The following is a 19,276-nucleotide window of genomic DNA, read 5'->3' as shown; positions in this document are numbered from 1 at the left end:
TTGTCTATAATATGAGCACTATGAGGAATAAAAACTGAAGAAGGACTGTAATCCACAAACTCAGGTGGAAGGCTTTGATCATCCACCTGAAAGAATTCCATATTTTTGCCAGATGTTGCCTGGAGACACCGCACAGTTGGAACAAACGGGTCCAGAATATTCCTGAAACCCCTGGTTGGTAACTTCATGGTACAGATGCTAAGGAAGCCAACCAGGAAAAATATCCTGTTGGATAGTTTTGTATAAAAACATACAGAAACATGGGGTGGTTTATGTGTAACCAAATTAGAGCTGGGAAGAAAAAAAAAAAAAAAAAAAAAAAAAAAAACACAAAAACAACAATAATAATTCAAAAACAAACAAAAAACCTAACAAAACTTGAAGTAGAACTTACTGAAATGAAAGGAACTTATCTATCTTGTGTGAAACAATCAGATCTGGGCCTTTTTTTGTGTTTGCAGATGTTGATGAGTGCCAGGCTATCCCTGGGGTCTGCCAAGGAGGAAACTGTGTTAATTCAGTAGGTTCATACGAGTGCAAGTGTCCTGTGGGCCACAAACAGAATGAAGCAACTCAAAAATGTGATGGTAAGTGATGCTGTAGGAGAACATACCAAAGAAGGAGTTATGCAGAGCATAAGAGCACTTTGGTAATGAGCATTATTAAATAGTTGGATAATTGTACAGTCTCATCTGGACAGGCATAGCATCACTGAACTCTGCTTTTTGTTTCTACTTTGCAGCATCCTATCTTTTCTACTTGCTTGTTCCTAGTTTGCATTACATATTTTTTTTTTCTGACAGGCTTTTGTGGGTAAACAGTTTTTATTTTCTTTGAAAATGCAGAACTCTTGATAAAAGCTCTGTGTGTGAGTACCATATAACTGCTGCTGAGTTACTAGGATTTTCTTTGTTTTCTAAAAGATATATTCTAGGTCAGGTAGATATTTCTGGCCTAGTGACTGCAGAGTGAAAGGAAATACAGCAGTTTTGTTGAGTCTGGGTAGGTGAAAAATACCAAGGAAATCCCATTCTCTTTTAGATGGAAAATAAAGCAGACCGTCTTTAATAAGTGTATTTAATAAACATAGACCATATTTACTCAGTAAATATGTTGATACAATTAAGATCAGCAATTCCTTATAATTTAAAATGATGAGAAAGAAAATTGCTGAGTTTTTGTGAGTTTGCTGAATATTTCACTGATTTCAATGGCTTTTTCATGCCTTTGGAAAAAATCAGAACTCAACCACTGCATGCTTTTACATTCAAGTTGTGCTGATAAGAGGATTTTCTTATTAAAGGCTTTGACTTGTTATTTGCTGGCAATTTAATTATGGTACCAAATTACATTCTAATCAGTATTCAGATACAAACAAATGCATTGCTTATAGCCAATTTTGGACATCCCATCAGAGTTTTGTTGAGATTTGCCTAGTACTACATTCACAGAAAAATTAAGTAGTTTGTTTAAAAATCATGTGCTTTTTAGTGAAAATGTTGCTTCTGGTGCTGTTGCAAGTAATGCCTAAGTAAAAATTTATAAAAACTCACTCCTTTCCATCTTTTAGGTGTGGAAAAGCAGATCAAATGTCACTTACTGGCTAAAAAGGACAAAATCCGAGTTGGAGTCAGTAATAGTCAAGGCTCCCATGTTCAGAGGCTGGAATCTTGCCATAAATATTTAGAGCTTGTTTACTATAACAGCAATCTCCTAATTAAGGAGAGATTTGAGATCCCCTGTATACTCTCTGCCCCTGAGCATCCAGAGGTATTTTGTGGGTTAAGTTTGTTTTCTCCTGTTGCTCTTCCTGGAAACAGCAGCTCTGGTTAGAATTAGTAAGAATGTCCATGTTGTGCTTTTTGTACCCCTAATAGTTGTAAAAGTTTAGGAAAGACCATTACAGGGATTGTACCAAATTCCAGATATCCAGTCCACCAATGTCATGTCTTAGCTAAATGAAAGAAAACCCCAAACCCTTTATTCTTTTTTTTCTTAAAAGTTTTTGTCTACAATATACTGAATTTTCACTGACTTTTCATGAATGAAATACTGTTCATTTTTAGGATGTTGTTATCTCTCAGAGTTAGTGGAACTTAGATCTTTGTGTTATTCAGAAGTGAACAAATGGTAGAGAAACTCCCAGTTATGATTGCTGCTTTACAAAAGGGATGGAGTATTAATTGTTGTGTTCCAGGGTTTGTGTTCTTCTTCCTGTTCTCAAATATGAGATACATCATACTCATTAAATAGATGTAGTTAGTTGTGACACCCTTTACAATTTAAGGTGCTCTAAAGAGGTAGGATGCCTCTGTTGCTTTTCCAAAAAGATAAGTTTTTGTGTGTTAAGTATGTACTGATATGTTAAGTATGTACTGTTGGTACCAAAAGGTTAGGACTTTAATGTAATCTGTTTCATATGAGATTATATAAAACAGACTAAGGCCTTAAAAAACAAAAGCAAAACAAAAAGTGGCACCAAAATGGAAAGAATTGCTTAAAATAAATAGTTCTATTTCAGATTTTCCAGCTTCAGTGTATCATTTCATTAGACTTGGTCCTACCAGGTATTACTACTTTCTAATATTACTTCCTAGACTAAAACTATTTTCAAAGAGCCTTTTCCCAGAGTTTGGCAGTTGAGAGCCCCATTTCTGGTACTTGTAACTTATTTATAAAACCCTGCTTTGCCTAGCAGTAAAAGCCACAAGTTCTGAACTGCTGGTATCTAGGCTGGGTCTTTGAGGCAGAAACTCACTGGGTAATAAATCTGAAACATTTTTGTCATGCATTTCAATTTTTTCTCAAGTTGAGACTGGATGTCCCATCCTGTGTGCAGCACTGGATCCATTCATGCCTCCAGTCTTCCTCTCCCTTAATATAGCATTCCCTGTTACTTATATTTGGAGCATTTTCCGTGAGACCATTAATTTATGTGTTTTGGAGGGGGAAGGGAAGAAAATGAGTAAAATTTTCAGGCAGCCTCACTAAAAATAACCCTTCCTGAGATGAAGTCTCAGAATTTCCAGTCAGAGGTAATAGCGATATTTTGAAATAATTGCATGTGCAAGGACCAGGGAGGGGGAAGGGGAGACAGAGATTTGGCTAAAAAAAACAGTGAAACAAAAAACCAATTACTCATTGCTGCTCTAGTAAGTTAAATAAATGATTCTTCCACCAGGGTTCTCCATGTTAATTGGTTTTCCTGTCCACTTGCAGAAGACTGTGGAGTCTTCCTGCCACTCTGATCACTGCCTAGATTTCAGGAGGGTGCTTTTTTACCTTCCCAGATTCCTGTCCTTCTTGGACAAGAGCCCTGCAGAGTGCTAAACTCCCTTGCATGTAGCCAGTTGGGAAGGATGGTCTGCATCCTGCAACTTTGCAGAGGTGGTGAAAAACTTCCTCCATCTGCCTTTAACTTGCCTGCTACAAATGGGCTTTGCAATGCTGGAACAGTTTTGGAATTTGGCAGCCCCTGGTTACACACAGCAGCTCATCTGTGTCAGCGTGGTGACAATCTCATTTTATACATATTTACACACAAAATTGCCTCCGTGTTCAAGTCAGCAGAAATATTTGAATGCATCTAAAGGTTGAGTGGCTACAGCTGGAATGTTAGGGGGGCCAGAAGGCAGTCAGGATCTCGTGAGCAGTATTTGTGTGGTCACAGGAAGCCCAGAGATGTCCTGGCTGGCTGCTGTGCCATCCTACTCCCTATGTCCTGAAAGCAGGATGTGTATTTTGGCATTCCATTGTAGCTGTTCTGTGCTTCTCAGAGGTGGCACTGAGCCACTCAGGAGGAGGAAATCTCAGCTTCCTTTCCTTTACTCTGTGACTTGAAGTGTTAAAGAAATGAGTGTATAAGGAAAACCTCCAACAGGTGGCAAACAAAACTATTTTCAGTAAGCAAGCACCAGCAATACTTTGTTCAGAGTTTAATAAAAACTTCATTTCAGAAAAGCTTTCCCCCTCTTTTTAGTGCGGTATAAGTGCTCTGCTAATTATCCCATTTCCTTTCCTTTTTTGGTAGATATTGATGAATGCAGTGTCGTCCCAGGGATTTGTGAGGGTGGTGTTTGCTCCAACACTGTGGGGAGTTATTTCTGCATCTGCCCTCAGGGTTTTGTCACATCTGTGGATGGATCCTGCACCCCTGGTAGGTGCTCCAGACATCTGGCACTTCCCCCTGCCCCAGAGTCTCAACCTGGCAAACATAGGAACTGTTAATTTTATTTGTTTCTTGAATCTGCATCTGATGAGCCCAAAAGTTAAGCTCACTTTGGTCTTAAAGGAGCAAATGTTTATCCCTACTTGGTGCTTCAAATCTCATCTCACACAGGTTGGTTTAACCTTTAGTGGTCAACGTAAGGCACAAAAATAAACTCAAAAGGTATTACGTAGCATATGCTGATGTGTCACTAATTTGTCAGAAACAGATAATGAAGCAAACCAAGTGTTGGATTTCATTAGATTTCACCTTTTACAGGACAGTTTATTTAATCATTATAAAAACCCATTTTGCTTATTTCCATGTATTGATTTCTTATATATAGGTGCATGTGTCAAGTATGTGATTTAAACCATTCTGACCAATTAGCTATAAATACTGCATACCATGTGTAAAAAACCTTAACAATTACTAACACTAATACATTTTATAGGTCTTGTGTGGTTCTTGTTATTTCAGATATCTCAAAGCTCTTTGTTCTCTTATTGAGGAAAGGGTAGGAATTATCAAGGGCTTTCTGACTTACAGATAAATGATGTAAGCAAGTAGCAGCACAAGACCTACAAGTGATTTAAAATTAGTTATTTTTAAACAGTATAGCCACCTTCTGTTATTCAGGTTCATCTGAGGAGTGCCAACTTCAAATACATTATGGCTAGCCTCAGGAATACTGAAAACCTATGATTTCCAATATGATCAAAATTTCTGTGGATCTTGGCATGTTTTACAATTTGATTTTTAAAGTCAGCTTGCAAAACATGAGTGCTGCAGAAAAATCACACGCCCTAATCTGACAATAAAAGATCATCTGCCCTTGAAGGAGAGTAGTTTTCACAGGACATTGCTAAATATTCTGTTGCACTTTCAGTCAACTGAGCAGAGCAAGCTGAATAGCAGTTTTTTTCAATTAGCTACATCTAAGATAAGGAAAAAAATTATTAAATGAATTTTTTGATGTCGCTGTTGTTACATGACAGATCTCAAGTTGTGCCATAGTAGGGTTTTTATATATATATCTGTTTTTTCTTTGTGTCACTTTGTGGTTTTCATATCATCCATATTTCCTTGTTGGATTGAGCTAACTTTAGGGATTGCATGGTGGATTAATGCAAGGCTAATGCCACTGCACCTGTGTGATCCTACAGTAAATCCAGAGTGGAATATGTGGGTTAGATAATTATTGGATGTTGTGGGGGTTTTCCTTTGGATGGTTTTGGTTTTGTTAGTTTTTTTTTTACAACTTGTAAAGCATTTTCATCCTTACCTCAGAAAATCAGGGGGAAGGTAGCTTTGAGAAAAAGGCTGATGGCTTTTTCTCTGGCCCTAAAAATATGAGTCAGACGCAATTAGAGTGATTAAAAGGGTAACTTCATATGAGGATCCACAAGTACACAAATTCATCAGGTAGAAAAGGCCAAGATGTGCCTGCTGTGTAAAACATGTACAATTTTTATGGATTCTGCAAATTATCATATTTGACAAGAGCCCCCCAGTCAGGAACCTGCCTGGGGAAGTAATTCCCCCCAGTTCTGGCACTTTCTGGATTCTCCCCTCTCAGGATGAGATCTGTTTAGAAAAATCTATCTTGGAAAGCTGGTTTCAGCCTTGTTTTCTAAGGAGAACCAAGACAGCACAGGGATCCTAGAATTTTTTTTTTGTCTTTCTGCCAAGGGAAATGTTGAAACTAAGCTCCAAGACGAGGCTACAAAGCTACAAGTGTATGTGTAAATAATACACAGACAATATATAAAAGCGAGAAGGGTGAAAACAAAAGCGGCATCACCGAAATGTCACTGTTTTTTGTTTTTTTTGTCTTTAACTTGGCTGCCAGATCAGAGAGCAGGCAGCTGCTTCTCCAGCTCTGCGAGTGGCCGCTGCGTGCAGGAGCTGCCCGGGAGGCTCACCCGAAGGCAGTGCTGCTGTGAGTCTGGCTACTGCTGGGCCAGTGGCTCTGCCCCAGAGCTGTGTCCTGCCAGAGGATCTGGTGAGTGCCCCGTTGGCTGGGCTGGCTTATTTCTCCTTCTTCCTGCTCGTTCTGCCTTGGGTGGAGGTCACTGGGGTGTTTTAAACTGCTTTAAAATGTAGGCTAAAGAGGAAAAAAATAAAGATAAGGTCATGGATTGCGTTATTATTAATTTCCGTGGTTTTAATACTGATACTGCCATCTGTTAACCATTTTTCTTTTTGGTCCGTGGTTGTTTGGCTCTTGGTTCTTTAATGTTCTTTTGTTGGATTTGGAAATAGTTTTTGGGAAATGGGGAAGATTTTGTGGTCAGGCTTAAGGAGGAAATGACTCTTAGGGTCTTAATTTTGATCTAAAGGAGCAGCTGCTCTCTTGTTCCATTGCATTTTGGGTTACTTTGAAGTAGAATGCACCAGTTTTTAAGTTATTCTTTCAGTTCTGCTCAGAGAGGAAAAGAGCGCATCCCTAATGAAAGGTATTTTCTTTATCAACACCTCTGAGAAACCAGTGAGTTACAGTGCTGCTGTCAGCACATCAAGAAGACAGTTCCAACAAATAATTGAGAACACATCCTTAAATTACAGCACTCCTTTCCATTGATTCCTCAAGCAACACCTGCCACATCCCAAGGAGGCCCGGAGCGGCAGGGGGAAGGCGCGACGTCGGGGAGAGGAGGATCTGCCTCCCTGGTTTTTGCAGCCCACGGGGAGAGCTGTGCCTTGCTTTTGGGCTGGCTGTGAGGGGCTGAACCTGCTCTGAGCTGCTCTGTCCCCCGTGTCTGGCAGATGACCACCGCAGGCTGTGTGTGGACGGTGCCCCTGCCCGAGGCGGCGCCCGGCGCGGCGGAGCAGGAGGGAATGGGTTCCATCCCGGGGGAAATGGAAATGGATTCGGACCAAGAGGAGCTGGCTTCATCCCAGTCCCAGGAAGCAATGGGTTCTCCCCGGCTGCGGGTGGAGCAGGGGTAGGAGCAGGTGGTCACAGCTCCACTGGAAGTGGCCCGATCATTACGGGGCTGAGTAAGTGTTCCGACTTGTTTCACTCTTTTTTTTTATGCTATTCCTCTTGTTTTTCCTTTCTTTTTACTGCTCAGTCTGGATAGCGTATGGTGTTCTTAACACTTAAAAATTACTTTACTATTCAAACACATTTTAAGCATCTCAGCTGATACATCAGGAAGTTCAGGAGCCCTTTTATCAACAAGAGTTCAAAGGTAGAGATTTTTGCTTTACTTCACTTACAGCGTTGTCCCTGTTGAGATATCCTTGTCAGCACTTATAAAACTCCAGATTTCTAGGTGTTTTCCAAAAACCACTTTAAAACAAATTGCCTTCTGTATTTTCTCCTCCAACTGTAAAACCTACTTACTCTGCAGAAACACTGCCTTGGCTGAAAGCCCAAGGTGAATAACTTTCTTTCAGGAGTCTCATGGATGTAAACATGGCTCATGACATGTGTAAGCACATCCCTGGCGTCACAACCATAGAGATCATAAAGTGTAAGAAGTATTATTAAGACAGGTATACCAAAAATTGCTTTGACTTTCACACAAAATTGTGATTTATCCATGAGTTCACTGACAGGCTCATCAGGCTATAGACAGAACTGGTAAATCATGTTTAAGAATATTTGTCTAATGTGGTTTTTTATTTCCAAGAGCTGTTTGTTGTTGTTAGTTTACTGTCAGGTCAACAGGCAGTGCTTTAAAAAAGGGTTTTTATGTGTTTGTGCACCTTCCAACTTCCTTTCTGAAGCCAAGTATAATATTCATATTTACTTCCATTTGAAAATCTGAATATTTGCCTCTCATTCTGATTTTTTTATATTAGCAATACTCAATCAGACAATTGACAACTGCAAGCACCATCCCAACCTTTGCCTGAATGGACGCTGTATACCAACCCCCTCTAGTTACAGATGTGAATGCAACATGGGATATAAGCAGGATGCAAATGGGGATTGTATAGGTGAGTGCACACTTCAAAATCCATTATTCTAATATTCTTCAGCTTAAAATCTGGGCTGTTTTACAAAAATAAATCATATTCATTTTAATGATGCTACTCTTCAGAAAGAGTGCAAAGACCATGGTATTGGTTGCACAAGAATAATTTCATTTTTCTATGAGAACTATCTGTTTTCATACCAAGAAAGAAAAATTTTGAATTGCAAATATTGAGTATTCCTACTCCTGTAGTTAAAGGCTATTTTTCTCACATTCAGTAAAGTAATTTCTGCTTCACTTTCTCTTTTGTTAGGCTGACAAAGCTCGACTTTTGGGATGTGGTATTGTTATGATCAAGATGATGAAGGGTAGAATTTATGTTTTGCGTCCTCATAAGGATTAATGACAATTTTAAAGACTTAAAATACTTTTAAAATTGTGTTAATTAACTTCTGATTAAATTTGCATTTCAGATGAAAATACAGAATGCTACGTTTATATGACAAGAACTAAATTTGGCATCCTGTACTTTTATTCCTTTACTCTGGACTTCACTCTTGCAGTGTCCAAAACTCATAGGTTATTTCAGAGAAAATACGAGATTTGGGGGTTCTTGTGGGGTGGTTGTATGGAGAGGAACCTCCTATGCAGGATACATTGATTAATGTATGGGATCCTAAATAAAAAGTTCTGGTTATATTTTGGCTTGAACCCTTGTTTACTGAGTCTTTATCAAGAAATTGAGGTCTGTGAATGAAAAGTATCACACAACAGCTTATTATAGCAATAGCTTTGCCTCACAGTAAATGTGGGTGGAGAATAAATTTCCTATGTGTCTGTGGATTGCTGGTCTCCTCTTAGCTCAGCTGTGCTTTTGCATCAGAGAGGTTGGTTGTACCTGCACCACTCCTGGCCACTGCACACCCTCATTTTAAGAAAAATCAGTTAATGGGGATTCCACCACTTCCCCAAGCAGTTGTACTGCTCCCATAGTCAAATATCCAGAAAGTTTTCAGGGCCTCTAATCTAACTTAAACACTACATTTGCAAAAAGATTCAGCTTTTGTTGTTTATCTTCACTATACAAGGAAAGCAGTTCAGTGCCTTCTTAATTTCACTTTTTTGCACTTGAAGGTTGGTATAGTTCTTCTTCCAAGCTGTCCTTTGTGCTGTAGTGAGCCTGAACTTTTCTAGCTTTTTTTATTTGGGTGAGAGTTTCCTGTACCTCTGATCTCTGGGAATTTCAGAGGGCTTTATCTCTTGCTGCATCTTTGGGTGTCAGGAGCCATAATTGCATTGTGAGAGGGGAGCTGGAGTTTTGTGATGTTTGCCTTGCATGGCTCTTCCTTATAGAGTATGGAGAGCCCTGGCACTAGACTTTGCATCACTGAAATCAATAATATTTTTAACTCTGGTGGACCTTGACACTCAAGGACTATCTGGTGTCTTGGACTACCTGACCTTTTTGAAATCTAGTTTACATCTTGTATTCATATTTTTGTTAATCAGGCATTAAGTTGAAAATAAAATCTGAAGCACATATGTTGCAGCAAGTGGAGCTATATGAACTTAAAATTTTTAGTTCTTCAGGTGTCATTGGAGTAGCAATAATCCATGGTTTGAAAGGCCCATCAGGTTTATGTATCTGGGTGCTAGGACAGAAAAATACAATGTGCTCTTGATAATGTGGCTGTCATTCTGTCCCTGTCTCTTCTGTGAGGTCACCCTGCAGGACATTTGCTTGGCAGTTCCCCTTCTACTCCTGGCTTGTGATAATTACTGAAGTTGTATCTAATTTTCAGTCTGGGGTCCACGTGCCTGAAAACTGAAAACTGTGAGGTTAGCTTGATAGGTGCATTGGGGAGGAAAAAAAAGTTTACCTGGTTAATTCTCAAGCATACAGGTACGTGCCCAGTGAAAATATATTTTCACTTAAGAAACTTAATATTGACTTTGCAATGCTTACCTCAGCATGAAAGAGTAGAATGAAAGCAGAGACAATTTTGGGTGCACTGGGATAAAAACAAAAATTTCAGTTGGTTTAACAAAAGCTGAAGGTGCAGTGCCAGCCAGCTACAGGGCTGCCCCACATTGAAAACATGGGAAAAGACCCCCAAAATGTCTTCAAAAAAGTTTGTGTCATTTTACTAATTTTTTTCTTTTATGAAATAAATCAACCATTACTAATTTCAGCTCTGCAGTGGTTTGCCTTTTCAGTAGCTGCTTGAATTCAGATGTTTTAAAAGAGAGTGAACTCTGTAAATTATAAATAACTCTAAGTGAACTCTATAAATAACTATAAGCAAGCTCTATATATAACATAGCATTGTTTCATTGTTATTTTCTAATTGTATTATAAAGAAGTAGCCAAAGTATCTTAAGTTCCCCCCTGAATCTGAGATTTGTGAACAGTAGTTGCTGCAAATTACTTGGAAATGTAGGCAGGATATATATTCTAATATATATATATATATATATATATATATATATACAAATTATGGTTGATTTATATATTATAATTTGAATATTTATTTAATTACTAACAGAACAGTCTTGAGGCATTGGTAATAGGGTTAATGGCTCTGTGCTTCTTTGTCTGCCTGCACCCAAAGCAATAAATGAAGGATCTAGAAACGGTTACATATCATATTTTTCTATAGACTTAAAGTCCTGTTTCAAGATTAATCCTGGCAAACAACCAAAAAAAAAAAAAAACAACCCAAAAACAAAACAAAAGAAACCAAAAAAAACCCCCACCAAACTATGGTGTTACTTATTGTTGTCTGACCTAAATTTGCATTATGCTGTTCTCACAACAGAATGTTTTTAATGGACAAAGGACCATGAGTGTCCTAAGTGGTTTGATTCTAACTAGTCAGTCCTTTTCTCCAAAATAGTTTTAATTTTATTACCTTCCTTTATTAATTTCTGTTTCTAAAAACTCTGGATAAAACTGCAGAGAGTTTTTAAAAAGTGGGAGCAAACCTGTAGGTCTGCTGTGTTAAATTTTAGTTACAAATAGGCCTACTTAAAATTTCATAATTTGTCTCCAGACTCATTGCAGTACGTCTTTTAGGGGGGCTTTTGGAAATTTCCTGCTGATCCTGAGAGAATTCTGACAATTGTTAGAGATTAAAAACTGAAAAGTGGAGATGTGTGTGAGGCAAGTGCTGAAATAGAAATATTTGACATTGAAGGGGGTATGCTGGGGGACAGAATAAATGGGTTAAATATCTCTGTCTTAAATGTTTCCTGTTTATACTGCTGGAATATGCATGCTTTCAATGCAAACTCAAAGCCAACAACTCCTTTATATTAACATACATTTGCCATTTCCCTCAGTTGTCCAGAGCTTATAAAAATAAGATGCATATTAAGACGCATAGTCCATGTGGAATTAATGTGCATGAAGGATGCACATGGCTTTGGGAGGATTTTTGAAGCTTAAGTCAGCTTTTTCTTAGAGAACCTCTGCATTCCTGCTGCAGAGTTTATAAACTTACAGACAGATCCTTTCTAGCATGAACATGGGCTTTTTTTTTTGAAGCAAGTTGAAGCCTGTAATAGAGAAGGTCCTAAATGTCATTCTCTGCAGGAAAACTAAACAAAATGGATGAGTGTTGCATCAAGTAAAGTTCCCTCTGTGTTCCCTTATAATAAGGCAAGATATAAAAAATACAGTAAATTCATTGGAATTAGGGCACATGGCAAAAAACTATTGTCAAGATGTGATCCTGAGTTGATGTTCTGTTGGTAGCTGAGGACTTTGTTGTGGAGGGGAGTGTTCAGTCCTGGACCCCTTCCCATATCAGCTGAGCACTGAGAAAAATCACCTCTTGTGAAATATCAGCCCACTCGTGACAAAAATCATCCCAACACCCAGGCATGGCATGTAAAAAATCAGTTACCTGTGTGTTTAACACCCTGAATTCCTCTTTTCTTTATCTTGTCTCAATTCTTGTGGTTTTACTGCAGTGGTGGTGGGATCAGCAGGTATGCAAACGTGAACAAGCTAATTACTTGTGTGGGGAGGTATTTAATTCTTCCATTTTCTTTTCCTTTATTCATTTAACTGTTTGTACAGTTTGTATCTGGGCACAGTTTATTGCTGTAAACCAGGAAATTATATCAGTGACTTGTGTAAACACAGATCTATTTTTGTACAGTGATGCTCTTGGTTTAAACTTTGTGTTCATTAACACTGTAACTCCTGTTAAATATGGGGTCTTATTTATGATTAAATTAGAACAAAGCTGTCCTTTTGTCATCATTTATAGTGATTTTAGAAGTTATTTGTGGGACAGCACTTTCTAGAAATTACACATAAGTATTCTTTTGATTTCAATTTCTTGTTGAATCCCAGTGTTCTCAAGATGTAATGAGCTAAGGTCTAGGACCAGATTTGATAAGGTGTGAGTGGAAATGATCATGAGGATTGTCCTGGGGTTTTCCTGGTATTTCTGGAAGCACACACTGCAAAATGCATTGGGAAATAATCATTGTTAGGAACTGATTAGCAGTGGCTTCACAGTTTCTTATGGCAGATTTTAGCCAGATGCCAGAAACTCCTGCAAATCACCACTAGCTTTGTGGTGTTCAAAACCTGCCTAAATGAAGAGATGAGTAATTACAAGTACATTGTAAATAAAATGAAGGGCCTAGGTGGAGGAAAAAGTTAAATTAGCAAAAGTTGCTGATAAAGAAATGGGGTATTTCATCAAGGGATCCATTTGTCTCCTCTAAACTGAGCTCTAACAGGGAGTAGCTGCTTAGGTCATCTTTTAGAAGCTGCAGTGGGGTCTGATCCAGCAGTCCTGCCCTGCCAGACCAGTGGGATACACCCACTCTGCTCCCTGGATTACGGTGGGCAAGGGTCCTGGAGGGTTTACAGAAATTGAGAGAACAATTGGTGATATTTTAGATCTGGGAATAGCTGTTGTGACCAAAATCACATCTGACTCGCTGGTAACTACTGGGTATCAAATTTGGGAAAGGGTTCTTGAAAAGAGCTGTTGAAGTTTTCAGAGCCCCGTGTCAAATAAGTGTTATTTCTGAGCAGTTAGCTGACATTTCAATTGGTTAAAATGTGCTTGGTTGCACCCAAATACCCAAAACTTTTGGAAAGGAGAGTAAGGTATATTATAGAAAAAGGTTAGGTTAAATCTGACATTACTTAGTGCAAAGACTGGGGTTGAGGGTGCAGTGGGGCATAAATAATTGAGATGTTGTGCACAGACTGTGGTCCCATTAAGATTTCCTCCTGCTGGTGTGCAGCCCCTCCTCACTTTTTTACAGCAAACCTGTAATATAATAGGGGTAGCTTTTGGATGCCATGGTTTGCTCTCATTTTAAAGTGCCTGTTTTTATTAGTGCTGGATTTATTGTGAAGGGGCAAAAATGGCCATGGAGTTAAATGAAACTGGGTTTTATTAAGCCAACCATTAAGGCAAGCATCAGGTCTCACAATCCTCGAGAAGATTCTTTTTCTGTTGTCTCTCAAGGTGCTTACAAATTATTCAGTGCCACTTCACTTCTTGCCTACTGAACCAAGAACAGCCCCATGTTCCTGGCAAAGCAGTGATTTTGCACCAAGAATAGGCTTTAGTATTTAGCATTTGGCTGCTAGTTACCATCTTTTTCACTCAGAAGCTTCCAGACTTGGGAAAAAAAAAAAAAAACAAAACAAAAAACAACCCAGTTGTAGACTTTGTGAAGTCACTAATGGTTCTCTTTGCTGCCAGCAGATGTTGATGAGTGCACATCAAACCCCTGCTCCAACGGGGACTGTGTCAACACACCTGGTTCCTATTACTGCAAGTGCCACGCAGGTTTCCAGAGAACTCCCACCAAGCAAGCCTGCATTGGTAAGAAAACTCTTCCATTTCTGCTGGCACTGCAGATGTTCTGACCCCTCGCATCAGACTCCATTTGAATTTGAAAGATAGGAGTGCCATTTCAGTAAATCCCAGTGTTAAATCAGTTGGCGTTCTATATCTGGGCTGCCACCTCATTTGTTTTGTTGTTGTCTTTTAATATTTGTCCATTATTCTGGAATATCCATCCGGGGAATTTCCCAGACAGGAGTTCTAAAAAATAAAAAATATTGAATTATAGGTGCTTTCTTGTGTATTCATGCAGATGAACATATGAGTAGGTTTTTAAAACTATTAATGAAGAAATTGCAAAGCATCACAAAATGTAACATTTGCTGTACATGTCTGTAAAAAATAATATTTTTCCCTGGTGCAAGGAGGCTAAATTCTTAACTTACTTTTGAACTTTTTTCTAAGCAATGATTAAGTGATGTGCCAGTATTTTTCAAAGCAATAATTGTCTCTAAATGTATTTTCATCTTAACTGTAGTTCTCCATTTGTGTAGGATTTAGTTTGTTTTGCTTGGTTTGTTTTATCTTGGCTTGGTTTGTTTTTTCTTCCCCTTAGATATCGACGAGTGTGTTCAGAATGGTGTTCTTTGTAAAAATGGGCGTTGTGTGAACACTGAAGGAAGCTTCCAGTGCATTTGCAATGCTGGGTTTGAACTGACTACAAATGGAAAAAACTGTGTGGGTAAGGACCCTTCTAAAGAATGGGGCAGGCATTAGCTTGGTAGTTCTAGAAATTGTACTTAATGCTATGGGTAAGGATCATTGGAGATTACCTTTTTTGAAATACTGTGAAATTAGAGGCCCTCCATTCAAATAGTTATTGTACAGAACCACATGATCTCAAAGAAAATTTGAGGTAAGTTTTGTTTTTTAAAAGCTGGGCCTCTCCTCAAGAATCCTAAGAAAAATGTTTTTCCATAAAGCTTCACAGCATACTATCCATAAGTCAGAATTGCTGAAGAAAATATGTGTTTTTAAGTCTGGCTGCATGGTGTCAAGGAAAAGTCTTGCTAGATAAACAGCAAGTTTTATCCTCCCAGGCAATGGAAGCCTTTTGTCCTCTCATGTGTGAAAGGAAGACATGCCCTGTTCTTTCATACACAACCTGCTGAAATATGCAAAGCAACTGATCACATCACGAAAGAAAAAAATTGCTGCTTTTTCTGTGGAGTGAAATAAAGTATCTTGGGATACTTTATCAGAGTTATGATTAGAAATGAATCTTCAAGTGAAGAAATATGGCACGCCAGTCTTAACTGATTATTTTCACTGTGTTGTCTTCTGCAGGGTGAGAAACTAAAAGCAGTTTTCTTTGCAATGTTTTGTAGACCATGATGAGTGTGCCACAACAAACATGTGCTTGAATGGGATGTGCATAAACGAGGATGGGAGTTTTAAATGCATCTGTAAACCAGGATTTGTCCTGGCTCCAGATGGACGTTTCTGTACTGGTATGTGAAAATTAGGGCAGGGCTTTTGGTTGAAAATGGTTTTTCCTGTCTATTCATCCCTGCAAGAATGGCATTCTGGTCATATGGATTGATTAACACCTTGCTCCTCACTAAAATAGATTTCTTTGGCTGCCTGGAGACAGATCCTTAATTTACTGAAAGATGTATTTAACAGTGTTAGGAAAGCCACACTGATCAATAAATTAGCTTCTGAAAAATCTGGGAGCATTGTAAATGCATCAAAATATTCAGGCCCTTTGTAAAATGGTAAAGTGAGCAGCAGTATGGTAAATTTAAGAGGTTTGAAATATTTTACATTGACCAGCTTCCCCCCTCCCCCCGCATTTTCCACATGATTATTCTGATAATTCAGAGTGCATAGTACCTGAGTAATTTTATGGGTCACACAGCATTATAAACTTTTTAAAGTGCAATCACTAAAAACTTTTATTAAACATTTTAAGAATTATTAGCTGATTTAGCTTCCGTTTGAGCAAACTAATTGAAGATACCTGTTGCTGCCCACAGAGGTAGTTTTGAGCTTAAGCCACTTCCACTACATAATCTAAATTTTTAGTCTACTCATTTGAAACGGAACCATTTCTACTTGTTGTCCTCTTCTTAATAACATGCAGTTGTGCTTAGAAATTGATGACCACTTAAAAGTTATTTGAAATTAAAATTAGCCATCATAAGGATATTTTGTGTCTAGTGCTCTTTAGCCATACTTTAATGCAAAATTAAAATATCATGGGATGGGCAAAAGGGAAAATTTATCGTTGATTTTGCTTGATGTGGAATATGAAGTACTTCTAATTCTATAGTTCTTCGTGTTTTGGGATTTTTTGTTTCTTTGTTCATGCAGCTGAAATTTTGATTATTTCCAGATTAAAGTTTTATTAGAAACAAGCAAAGATATTGTTATCTGCTATCATAAAGTAAATTGATAATGTTGTGAAAATATTAGCTGTAATCTTGCTTAAAGCCAGATTGATTGATGAAATGTCGTGCCTCCTCTTAGATATTGATGAATGCCAGACATCAGGAATTTGCATGAATGGTCATTGCATAAATACTGAAGGCTCATTTAGGTGTGACTGTCCACCTGGCTTGGTTGTTGGAGTTGATGGTCGTGTGTGTGTAGGTAAGTCAGATCTATTATTTTTTCATAATAGAAAAACAAGTGGGATTATTAGGTAAATTAGTTATCAAATACATTAAATTATTTCCTTCTGAATAATGTTGACGTCTTGTTTGTGGCAATCCCATAATCCTGTTGTTAAAATACAAGAAACTCAATTTCCTCTGTGGAATTGGAGAGGCAGTACCTCTTGTTTACCTGTTGCTCCTATAAAAGTAAGCTTAAAATGCCTACTCTTCCTGGCATCTCCTTTTGGTTTTGAGACATACTCTTTCTAATCTGATGAAAAATAATATTTTGCTATGTAATCAGCCTCTTATCCTCTCAAATGGTACTGGCTGGAATTTAAGAGGTTCTTCACTAAACTCTGCTAGGAGCTCTAGCTATCTTCAGGGAGGTCTTGGGACAAAAAATGAATAATTTTCAAGCTGATGAATTAAAAAAAGTGTGGAGGGTAAGAAGTATTCAATCCCTCATTCTCTTGCTGATTGCTGATGAGGAGGGATGAGAGGAATAAATATTTGACAGGGATTTCTGAGAGTTATGATACTGTGCGTACTTTGTGAAATTCCTTAATTTAATCCACGGGAGATATCATCTTTTCCCTGTGTGTATCAGAACATCAATTCTATATCGCCAAAATTTCTCCTTCCCCAGCACCTGCATGTGTCTGTCATCAGGCATGTTAGTGAGCAGAGGCTCTACAAGAATCATATTTATTAATCAGTAATTAATCATTAATGACTGTTCTTGCTGATGGATTCATGGGTGTTGTATCTGCCTTTGTCTTATCAGCATATTTCCAGATAATGGGAAAACAGCATCACAATGGAGTGATGAACTTGGAAGTTCTCACACCAAAGGAATGGGACATACTAAATCTTCGTGTTGCTGTAATCAGCTCAAATAACATTTCAGATGGTGCTAAAGTTCAAAACTCTTAAAAACAAGACCTAGGACAAGTGTTTCTACCAAGTACCAGCACAAGCTAGCCCCTTCTGTTACCACTTCAGCTCTAAAAATGTATGATAAAAACTGAGACTGTCTTAAAAACATAGGCTCAAAAAAAGCTAAAACACATTCTCAGTTGGAACCCAAATTTTGTTGTTTTAAGTAAATTAAATGTTCTAGCAATCAAAACTGTACTAAAGATTGAACCAACAAATGCAAGTTGTGTTCCCTCCTGTGTGGTAGCCGAGTTGTTTTCTTCTGGTTTATTAAAAGTTTGGAGGAAAGCAGTGAGACGTTAAACAATGAGAAAAGGCCTTGTGTACTCTTTTAAATATTGGAATTTCACTGCTCAGTGGCACACCAGCAAAACCAGATTTGAGTACAGGCTGTTCAGTACCTTTTCTGTGTTCCAAGTTGGCCTCATCTTTACCCCTGTCAGTGATACAGCTGCAAAGAATCAATACAGTACTCAATTTTCTGTGCTTTCATTTACTTGATGTTGCCACAGTACTAGCAGCAAAAGGCTTGACAGGTTGGGCCATCATCTGTGAACACCATTTATTTGAAGTTACGCTTTAAGGTTTACCATAAAAGCTTGCATTTTCGACAGGAACTTCCCTTCCTAGGACAAAAAATCTTAAAGTGGAATCATGATCTAGTTGGAAAATTCATTAACAAAAGATGATGTAATTATTCCAGCCATAAAGTAACATAGCGAACTTCAAATGCTGTATAGCAAAATATCCTCATACAAGAGTTGAGAATAGAATTTCCAAGCCAGTCCATGTTCAGAATTGTGTATGTGTGTTTATATGCAATCTACATGCTTTGTTAACTACAGGAATTCTGTGTCTGGCTATGCTATTCTGCGTATTGCGTGACCTAAATAATAATACTTTTCAGACATTCTGGCTGCTAGAAGATCATTGGTAGTTTGAAAATTAATAACTTAAACCGGACATCTTGTTGGAGCATTCCCACAAGTCTGCTAGGTAACCAGCAAGGAATATAAAATCTAAGAGCACACAGTTCAGTTGTCCCCTTTTTCTCTGAGCTCTATTTTACTTCTGAATAATAACCTTGATCCCGGTGGGAGTACACATAGAAAGAAAATGCTGTTTTACTTAGTATTTATAAATATGGCTGAGTCAATCACGAAGTGTTATACAAGCTTGAAAAAGGTACAGCAAAGAGGAACAAATGCTTGGAAAAGGAACAGTTACAGAGTCATGGAACAGCTAGATAAATACTTGGAGCCAAACTTCCAATATCTGAATATTTGCAGGCTTCTTAGGTTTGGCTGTACTTCCAGCTGCAGCTCCACACTTGGATACCTCAGCTGGCTCTGCATGTGAGCGTGCATCACCTCAGAACGTATGCTGAGCTGTGGCTCCAGCTTCACACAGTGCTGTTTGTTCTCTGCTGAGACACTTCTAGTTACCTCTGCCCAGAGCCAGAGCCATCCAGGACAGAGTAATTAAGCTTTATTTTACCCTGGTAATTTTGTAGAGCCAAATGGGTGTTTGTCATAAGCCTGATTTGTCCTCCTAAGGCTCCTGGATGGGTGCAGTGACTTTCCCCGAGTGTGGGTCAAGCACTGGTCCACCTGATACTGACCACAAATGTGGTGATGATAATTTTTGTAGGTATTGAAGTGCTACATCTCCAAATTTAAGGGTGTAGAAGTGCCATGCCTTGGGACAGAGTGGACA

General features: G+C 38.4%; 1 protein-coding gene across 1 annotated transcript in view; it reads left to right on the top strand.

The window, feature by feature from the left end:
- FBN2 (fibrillin 2) overlaps positions 1 to 19,276 on the top strand; it is a 113,774-nt gene that overhangs the window by 25,434 nt on the left and 69,064 nt on the right. Inside the window, exons 7-15 of the mRNA XM_021551872.3 lie at positions 462 to 587; positions 4,031 to 4,156; positions 6,060 to 6,212; positions 6,977 to 7,210; positions 8,021 to 8,158; positions 13,881 to 14,000; positions 14,578 to 14,703; positions 15,350 to 15,472; positions 16,494 to 16,616. Coding sequence (XP_021407547.3) covers positions 462 to 587; positions 4,031 to 4,156; positions 6,060 to 6,212; positions 6,977 to 7,210; positions 8,021 to 8,158; positions 13,881 to 14,000; positions 14,578 to 14,703; positions 15,350 to 15,472; positions 16,494 to 16,616 — 1,269 coding nt within the window. The remainder of the gene's footprint in view (positions 1 to 461; positions 588 to 4,030; positions 4,157 to 6,059; positions 6,213 to 6,976; positions 7,211 to 8,020; positions 8,159 to 13,880; positions 14,001 to 14,577; positions 14,704 to 15,349; positions 15,473 to 16,493; positions 16,617 to 19,276) is intronic.

The sequence above is a fragment of the Lonchura striata genome, chromosome Z (genome assembly GCF_046129695.1).
Source record: "Lonchura striata isolate bLonStr1 chromosome Z, bLonStr1.mat, whole genome shotgun sequence".
In the NCBI taxonomy this organism is placed as follows: Eukaryota; Metazoa; Chordata; class Aves; order Passeriformes; family Estrildidae; genus Lonchura; species Lonchura striata.
Note: the sequence above shows the minus strand (reverse complement) of the source record. Positions and strands in the feature narration are given on the sequence as shown.